The sequence below is a fragment of the Varanus komodoensis genome, unplaced genomic scaffold, assembly GCF_004798865.1.
Source record: "Varanus komodoensis strain SLA01 unplaced genomic scaffold, ASM479886v1 scaffold42, whole genome shotgun sequence".
Classification (NCBI taxonomy): domain Eukaryota; kingdom Metazoa; phylum Chordata; class Lepidosauria; order Squamata; family Varanidae; genus Varanus; species Varanus komodoensis.
The window spans coordinates 2,600,596-2,609,984 of record NW_025335972.1 but is presented as its reverse complement, the minus strand read 5'-3'; the positions used below and the strand labels follow the sequence as shown (position 1 = coordinate 2,609,984).

Here is a 9,389-nt window from a genome sequence, read left to right as displayed (position 1 = left end):
GGGGGGGGGGGAGGGGGGGGCCGTGGGGGGGGGGGGGGGGGGGGGGGGAAGCATCCATCTCATGGGTTCTGTCCAGCAGTCTGGAGGCAGCTCGGTCAGGAGAAGGTGTCCCGTCCCAGGGAGGAGCTGGCTGTGAGGATGGAGTCTTCCGGCAGGGATCCCATTCGCCGGCGAGCCAGTCTGGGGCAGACGATGCGACACAGCTCGCTTGAGATGCTGCTGCTAAAAGTCGCGTAGACCCAGGGATTCGTGCAGCTGTTGAGGCTGGCGACAAGCATCAGGAGGGTGAATGCTGGGCCTGGATGGGGTGCGGAAAAAAGGCGTGAGACCAAGTGAGGCTGGAGGCCTGACACAACATGGCAGTCATCAGAGCTCGTTCCTGGAGCATGCTGAGCAATAACCAATAATAGAGGTACGGCCACTTCTGAGTAAGTCTGGGTGAGAAATTTGTCTGTGTCACATTTTAATGCTGGATTATCTCATTTGCATCTCCAAGAAGCAACTGTGGGCCTAAAAGCCATTTGCTGTTGGAAATCTGTGCATTTCTGAGTTTGTGATACATTTTGCTGAACAAAAAACCTATGTTTGACAACAGTCACACATTTGGAAAATCCTGCCAGGAAGAGTATGTTCACTTCTAAATGCTTTAGACATGCTTTAGCCAATGGATGTGTACATGGATATATTTAACAAATGCCACAAAAATGCATGCCTTTTGAAACATGCACACAAACTACATGAGAATTTTTGTGCAAAAGTAGGAGCTTCAAACCAGAGGCAGAATGGATTGGAGGAAGTATCAGGTATATCAGCCATTTAGGAAGGCATTTACTTAGGGATTTTGTTATATTAAACAGTATAGAAGCATCACAAATAGTAAAATCCATGTAGGCAGTCCAGAACCCGGAACTCTGGAACTTCTTGCACATGGATAACCATTGCCACAGCTATGAGAACTAGGAGGGCTACCCCAATTCAGCCAATTCTGACTGGGATCTCAAAGTGCCAGGAGAAGGTCTTTGAGGATAAGTCAGTGCTTGCATTTTGGGAGCTGATCACAGAGAGTGCTTAGCAGCCTACCAAGTGGGCAGCAGGACTCACTTTGCAGGGCAGGGACAGCATTTTGGTCCTCATCCCATATGGCCCCGTTCCCCAAAGAATGCCATATGAGAGCTTCTGCAAATTTGGATTAGGCCCAGAGGCCTTTGAGGCCCCTGGTGCAAGACGTCAGGCGTACAAGATTTGTGGGACGCCACACTGTGCATACATGAGGCGTGTTGGGGAGCAGGTCCTGCTTGACTCACCCTCTGTGGGGGCCTGGGGGTCCCAGACGGCCCATAGCTGCACGAGGAAGAAGGGAGCCCAGCAGAACGCATAAGTGAGCACAATGACGAGCGTCATCTTGAGCGTCTTGGCCACGGCACCCGAGATCAGGGAAGCCCCTCTCCGGCCCTTCCTGCCCCCCAGAGCCCTCTCAGGCCCAAGCTGCAGGCTGCGGTGGACCTCCTGGAAAATCATGCCCTGGCAGGTGGCGATGAAGAACGTGGGCAGGATGAAAACCATCAGGGTCACCCAGGTGACGTACGCGCGGGCCCCCCAGGGCTCGGCAAAGGTAGCCCAGCACTCATGGGCCCCACTGGGCAGCTCCGTCTTGGAGAAGATGAAGAGCTGGGGCAGGCTGAAGAGGAAGGAGGCGGTCCAGGCCACCACCACCGGGCAGTGCTGGGTGGCAGGGCCCCTCCGGAAAGCCAGCATGGGCCGGCAAATGGCACGGTAGCGGTCGTATGTCATGGCTACGATGACATAGGAGGAGGCGAACATGCCGACCACCTGCAAGTATTTGATGGCGCGGCACAGCACGTCTGGGCCCTGGAAGCGGTCGGTGATGTCCCAGATGAGCTGTGGCAGCACCTGGAAGAGAGCCACAGTCAGGTCGGCCAGGCAGAGGTGGCGGATGAAGTGGTGCATGGGCGTGGCCTGGTGGCCGCGGCGGAAGAGGGCTCCCAGCACCAGCCCATTGCTCAGGGAGGCTAACAGGAAGATGGAGGCCAAGATGGCGATTTCGGCTTGGGCCAGAGCATCGTCACGGTCGTCCGATGGAAGGAGTGATGTGTTAGAGGTGGGGCCAGACAGCATGGAAGAGCTGTTGAAGATTTGCTTCTGTGGAAGGCAAGAAAGAGAAAGAGGGAGAGAGAGAGAATGTGAATTACACAGTGTAAGAGTGACAAATATCCTAACCTGACTGCTGTACAGAAAACACAATGTGACAGAGACACATGATGTTGCATCGCCCTGTTAATGGATGTACCACTACAACTCAGTGCTACACAAGGATGGAAGCCAGTGCCATGTCCCAGGCTCTCCAGTGGTACAACTGAGCATGAGTGGCACAAGGGTTTTGTTCGCAGGGTGGTTCAGAGAGAGCTGGGCCTGGATCAGTGAGAGCAGGATTCCAGTCCCTGTTTGCCTGGACTCTCCCTGGAGGATTCCTCTCCCATAATGCTAGAACCTGGAGTCATCCCATGAAGCTGACTGGTGGAGAGTCAAGACAGATAAAAGGAAGTTTTGCATCTCACTGTGACACACAGTGAACTGTGGGACTAGCAGCCACAAGAGGGGGTGGCGACACCGGTTTGGATGGCTCTAAAAGGGGATTAGACACCTGTGTGTCGGATAATGCTGCTACTACTGGGTCTATATGCCACCTCCAGTATCAGGACAACATATCTCTGAAAACCCGGTTGGGAATGTGCCTTTTTGAGTTCCAGTTACAGCAGGGAGAGCAGCTTGAGCTGCAAGCTCTCCTGGGATGCTGCTGGCAGACCAAGGGAAGGCGGGTGACAACCCCCAGTGAGCCTGACCGTCTGTTGGGCATACCATGGATTGTTCTTGCAACAATCAGCCCTCCATGATTCACGGCCAGAGTGAGTTGGTGTGATGTGTGAACTTACCCGACAAGCTGTTAGGTGTCCTATATAAATATAGTTAGTAATTTAGTGACAACACAATCCTAGTTTTTTGTTGGGTTTTTTTGGTGCTGTGCTGTGCTTTGCTTTGTTTTTCCTCCGATTTAAATTTAAGTTTATTATATAAATTTAAGTTTATTTTATCCTTATGTGTGTGCGCAAGTGGGTTTTTGTCTGGGAGAACTGGGCGAGTGAAAGGAACTGCAGGACAGACAAGGCAGGGGACCAAGGTAAGGTCTCGGAAGGGATCCCAATGGCAGACCAGGAGATGGCCTTGGGGGGAGTCACGGGTGTTGCTGTCCACTGCGAGAGCTGCGACATGTTCGCCCTTCTCCCCCAGGAGAGGCAGGGATACACTTGCCCTCGGTGCAAGATGGTGACCCTGCTAGAGGAGGAGGTGAGGTGCCTGAGGGCCGAGAGAGCTCTCCGGGCCCCCACCCCCGGAGCAGCCCCCCTCTGGACAGAGGGTTGAGGGAGGGGCCACGGGAGGAGCAGCTGCGGAGACATGGAGGTATGTCACCCACAGGAGGAGGAGGCCAGCACGGCCTCCTCCTCCTTCTGGCACCGATCTGAAGCTGGGAAACAGGTTCTCTCCACTTGGGGAGGCTGGGGCTGATGAGGCCTCAGGGGAACAGCAGGACCCCCAGCCTGGGACCACAAGCAGCAAGGGGGCCGTTGCAGGAGAGGCGAGGGTCAGGGCATGGCCTCCCACCACCACCAGGAAGACACGGCGGGTGGTGATTGTTGTTGGGGACTCCCTGCTGAGGGGCACTGAGGCGGTGGTGTGCCACCCCAACCTGGAGGCAAGGGAGGTTTGCTGCTTGCCGGGCGCACGCATCCGGCATGTGAAGGACAGAGTGGAGCGTCTTGATCGCTCTGGGGGTCACCAGCCACTCCTGGTGATCCGTGTGGGCGCAAACGACGTGGCCAGGCAGGGTGTGGTTGGGATCACCAGGGACTTCGAGGCCTTGGGGAAGAAACTCTGGGAGCTAAAGGCCCAAGTGGCCTTCTCGTCAATCTTACCAGTCCGGAGATTTGGGCCAGGAAGGGACAGGAGGGCCTCCGAGGTGAACGACTGGCTTAGGGTGTGGTGCCAGAAGGAACGCTTCGGGTTCCTTGACCACGGCACTCGTTTTCTTGCCAATGGACTTCTGGCAAGGAACGGGTTATACCTCATGAGGATGGGGAAAAGGTCCTTTGGAGATGCTCTAGCGAGCTTCGTCCGGAAGACTTTAAACTGAGTGGGGGGGGGGTTCAGGCCCCCCAGAAACATGTCTGCACTGGACAAGTGTGGGGGGAGGATCAGGGCTCTGGGAGCAGGGTTTTAGAGGTACTTCAGGGACTGACAGGACTCCTACAGAGAGGGGCCAGGTATTAGGGAGGATGGGAGGAAGGAGCAGGCTGGGAGCTCCAAGGAAAGAAAGCAGTGGGAAGGAGTTGAGGTGCATGTACACTAATGCTAGGAGCATGGGTAATAAGCAGGAAGAGCTTGAAGCTCTCCTGGGAATAGGAGGGTATGATCTGGTGGGAACCACAGAAACTTGGTGGGATGAAAGGCAAGACTGGAATGTGAACATAGAGGGGTATCACCTTTTTAGAAAGGACAGGAAGGGAAAGAGGGGTGGTGGCGTGGCTTTATACGTCAGGGAAGGGATAGGATGCAGTGAGATAGAATGCAGTACAGATGGGGATTTGGTAGAGGCAGTCTGGGTGAAACTTAGGGGTTTTGACAGGGAAAGAGACCTGACAGTGGGGGTATGTTATCGTCCTCCAGGTCAACTTGAGACCCTGGATGATGGCCTGGCAGACCAGATTCTAAGAATATCTCGGGAGAGAGACACAGTAATTATGGGAGATTTCAGTTTCCTGGATATTAGTTGGGGGACTCACTTGGCGGTGACACCCAGGTCACATTGCTTCCTAGAGGCTATTGAGGAAGGGTTTTTCACACAGAGGGTCCGAGAGGCAACAAGTGGGGGAAACATCCTTGACTTGGTCTTGACCAATAGGGAGGAGCTGATAGATGAAGTACAGATTAGGGGAGCTCGGCATGCAAGTGATCACTCCATCCTTTGCTTTGAGATCAGGGGACTGGGGACGTGCAGCAGGTTGAGCACTAGAAGCTGGGACTTCAAGAGGGCCAACTTTGGCCAACTGAAGGCCAGACTGGGGAAAGTCTCCTGGGATAGGTTACGGGAAGGTAAGCGAGTTGAGGAGGGGTGGATGGCACTCAAAAGGGAGGTTTTGGCAGTGCAAGCCTTGACGATACCTCTAGTCAGTAAGGTGGGGAGGCAGAGGAGAGTGCCACCATGGATGCTAAAGGAGGTGATTAGAGGGATTAGATGAAAGAGGAACCTCCGTAGGAAATGGGTACTGGGGGAAATAGACGAAAGGGTATACTGGGAGGAGGAGGCCTGTTGCAGAAGGATTCTTTGCAAGGCTAAGGCTGATTATGAGCTGAGACTTGCCAAGAATATCAAGAGCAACAAAAAGGGCTTCTTTCAGCATGTAAATAGGAAGAGGAAGGGGAGACAAGTGGTGGGACCACTAAATAAGGAGGAAGGATGGCGGATATTTGCATAGGAGATTAGATGAGCCTGGGGACTTAGGGGCACAGATTAGAGTCACCCCCCCTTGAAGTCGAGGGGCTCCTCAGGGCATTGGACATTACAAAGGTGCCTGGCCCTGATGGGTTACACCCGCGAGTACTTAGAGAGTTGGAAGTGTTCTCTCATGCCCTCTGGCCTCCATTTTTGAGGCCTCATGGAGAATGGGTGAAGTTCCAGAGGACTGGAGGGTGGCATCAGTGGTCCCAATATTCAAAAGGGGTAGTAGAAGGGACATGGGGAATTATAGACCTGTCAGCCTTCGTCCATTGTAGGAAAAACAATGGAAAGGCTCATAATAGAGAGCGATCTAGTGATGCTAGATAGGGAAGGGAGGCTGACAGCCACACAACACGGCTTCCGCAAAAACAGGTCCTGCCAGACAAACCTTGTGGAATTCTATGACAAGGTTTTGAGATGGCTAGATGGAGGGGATGCAGTGGATGTGGTATACCTGGATTTCAGCAAGGCCTTTGACAAAGTGCCCCATGATATCCTGGTGGAGAAACTGAGGAGTTTTGGGATACACCAAAGCACTGTCCGGTGGATTAGGGCATGGTTGACTGACCGAAAGCAGACGGTAACCATTAATGGGGAATCATCGGGATGGCAGCCAGTGACAAGCGGGGTCCCCCAGGGCTCTGTCCTGGGGCCGATCCTGTTTAATCTTTTCATTAACGACATGGAAGAAGGGGTGAACAGTCTGCTGATCAAATTTGCAGACGACACTAAAACTGGAACAGTGGCCACAACTGAGGAGCAGGTACTCCAGAACCAAAAGGATCTGGACAGACTATGGAAGTGGGCAGGAGACAACAGGATGGCGTTCAATGTGGATAAGTGCAAGGTCTTGCACTTGGGGCATAGGAATAGCTGTCATAAGTACAGGTTAGGGGACAAGTGGCTGGAGAGCAGCACTTGTGAAAGGGACCTCGGGGTGCTGGTTGACTGCAGGCTAAACATGAGTCAGCAGTGTGACGCAGTGGTCAAGAGGGCAAATGCCACCCTTGGTTGCATAGCCAGAAGTGTGGCTTCTAGATCAAAAGAGGTATTACTACCACTCTACACGACTCTGGTGCACCTGCAACTGGCAACTGGAGTATTGTGCTCAGTTTTGGGCCCCTCATTACAGAAAGGATATAGCCAGGTTAGAGTCAGTGCAGCGTAGGGCCACAAGGTTGGTGGCCGGTTTGCAGGGGATGGGGTATGAGGTGAGACTGAGGGAACTGGGTCTCTTCAGCCTGGAGAAGAGGAGACTCAGACGGGATATGTTGGCGACATACAGGTATGTGAGGGGATGTCACATGGAGATGGGTAGAGACCTGTTCTCCCCTGCAGAGGAAGGCAGGACAAACTCCGACGGAGCCAATCTCAGGGAGCCAAGTTTCCATTTGGATGCCAGGAAGCACTTCCTGACAGTCAGAACCCCAAGGGTGTGGAATGGGCTTTCACGAGAGGTCGTTGAGGCCCCATCGGTGCGGGTGTTCAAGGATAGGCTGGACGTCCTCATGGTGGGCATGTCGTGAGCAGAGCCGGCTGGTGCCGGAGGTCAGACTAGATGGCCCCTTCTGACTCGCTTTTTTTCTATGTTTCTATGTTTCTAGTTGTATTGGGTTAGAAGGCAGTTCCACTGAACTTACTTCTGAGTAAACAAGCATAGGAGTGTTCAGTATAGATTGACAAGGATGAGTCTCTGGAATTCAGTAATACACATGATGAAAATGAACATCAGGGAATAGGTGTAAAGCAAGTCACAATCTCCTGGCAGATCCCTGGGTGGTTTGCAGTAGATCAGCCAGAGTCCTTTATTTCGAATTTTTTCACAAAAGACCCCCCATCCCCCAAGCTGAAGTGAAGAAAGCTTGCGAATGGAAACAGCAGCCAGGAACAGAGTTTGTATGGAAGGACCAGCAACCCCAAGACAAATCGCTCAGCTCAGAATAATTCTAGGTCTTTTGTACCAGGCTCCTGTTGGTGGACTGTGGGATTCTAGTTGGAAAAAAATGTTGATTTGGCTTGATCCCTGCCCATTCCTGGACAATGCATAATAATGTGCTTGCCAATTAGGCCCTCCAGACCATTATGCCTGCTTCAGCTAGAAGAGGCTCACCAAGGCTGTGCCGCTATTTCCCCCTCATCCTTCTGTTTCACAAATGGCAACTGGAGATGCCAGGCACCCATGGTATTCACAAATCAGATTGCTGTGCCAGTGGCCAATGGCGCTTCCTTTTTTCTACATTTCCCCACAATGACCTGTTTTGCCAGAACTTTTTCTAGATGTACTAGAGGTAGTTTTCACTCATTTGTACCTCAATGTGCCACAAATACTCCAGGAAGTTCAAGGTTGTGACCCATTCAGTCTATGCTACGAATCCTGCTCCCAGGATGGGGCAGGATGAGGCCAGTCAGGTAATGTGCCCCAATCATTCCAGTGTGGCCTGCATGTAACAACCATGGGTGGATTGCATCCTATGTACCAGTTCTATAAGTTTTCCACTATGTCACCCTTTCTTGGTTCTCCCCAAATCCACTGCTTGATAGTGGTTTCACCTTGCTCCATGGTAATATTGGGGTTTTTTGAGGGGGAGGGTTAAACAAACAGGAAAGAAAATCAAGGTTTGGGGCCTCTGCTATGATAGGCTATAATGGAGAGGAAAGACACTGGGGCAGAATTCTCTGCTTCATTCTGACAGCTGCTGGGAGATCTAGAAACCAAAACCAAACCTACTACTGGGATGTTGTTACCTGTCCAAAGAGTTACCTCGTTGTCCATGGTCAATGCATCAGCTGGCCAAGTAGCTTCGGGGTGGAATTGCACCGTGTCTGCCCACCGTTTGCTGTGGAACCCACTGCTGCCGGCGATAAATAGGTCCCTCCTAAGGGCAGCTCCCCTGGGCTCGCTGTCCGGATCGTAGCTGGGTGGCTCTCCAGTGCTCTGAGTGGGAACCTCTTAGAAAGCCAGAAGGAGCTGCAGGGTGGGGGTGGGGGTGCCAAATGTGCTCCCTTGTCCCCACCTCCTGAGCAGCATACCTGACTGAGCTTGATCTGATGCCAAACTCACTGACTTTGCAGTGGCCGGAATTGCGCAAGAGCAAGCATAAAAGTTCAGGAAAGGGAAGTAGTGAGCCAATAGGAGAAGTGTGCCTGGCCAACTTTCTGCTCCCCTTCTGTCAAATATGTGAATCCTAGAACCACGACATTGACCTCGAGCATCCTAATTCTTTGCCTGGCTACTCCATAACAATAAGAAAAATGGTTTGGCTCTTGCATGCTGGTCTGTCTTTCCACTTGCCCCTGGAACCAAGGCATCTCCACGGCAGTCTAGCTTAAATTGTTGACCTGTGAGTTGCATAGGCCTAAAATAACTTTATTACCTTATTTTCAGGCAGAGCGTTTTCAAACAGGAGCATGGCAGGCAGGAGCTCAACAGGTAAAACCTCCCTGCTCAGCAGGGATTGCGGAACTACTGCATTGACTGAATTGTCTGCCCACATTCACCTGTCACAATAAGAGGGGCAAAAAGCAGCAATACTAGCTTGGAGAGAAACCAAAAGTACTGAAATATTAACCCACTCCTCTCCCCACCCCACTCCATACCCACTACCCTAAAGGAATTCAGCTCCTTTTCTTTTTTTCCTCACGTCTCATTTAGCAACACTTTATCAGACAAGGAGATATGGGGCAGAGAGATTTTATCGCCATTCCTGACCTGAAAATCTCACCTCAAGTTACCTGGGAGAGAGATATAAATATCCTCCCCCCACCCCTCAGTACAAATCTGGGGTTCTTAAGGAGCTGTTGTAATTCAACATGTTTT

At 52.2% G+C, this 9,389-nt stretch overlaps 1 protein-coding gene across 1 annotated transcript; it reads right to left on the bottom strand.

Moving 5' to 3' along the window:
- Window positions 1-95: 95 nt before the first annotated feature.
- Window positions 96-8,345, bottom strand: AVPR2 (arginine vasopressin receptor 2). The gene is made up of 3 exons (XM_044443424.1): window positions 8,334-8,345; window positions 1,305-2,160; window positions 96-298 (listed from the first exon to the last, which is right to left on the bottom strand). The coding sequence occupies exons 1-3, from the start codon at window positions 8,343-8,345 to the stop codon at window positions 96-98; spliced, it is 1,071 nt and encodes a 356-aa protein (XP_044299359.1).
- Window positions 8,346-9,389: the final 1,044 nt, after the last annotated feature.

What these genes read in the sequence shown, in the direction of transcription:
- AVPR2 (XM_044443424.1), bottom strand. An exon ending in CCCCCAGGCCCCCACAGAGG is followed by an intron (nt 299 to 1,304) that starts GTGAGTCAAGCA and finishes CACCCCATCCAG; the next exon opens with GCCCAGCATTCACCCTCCTG.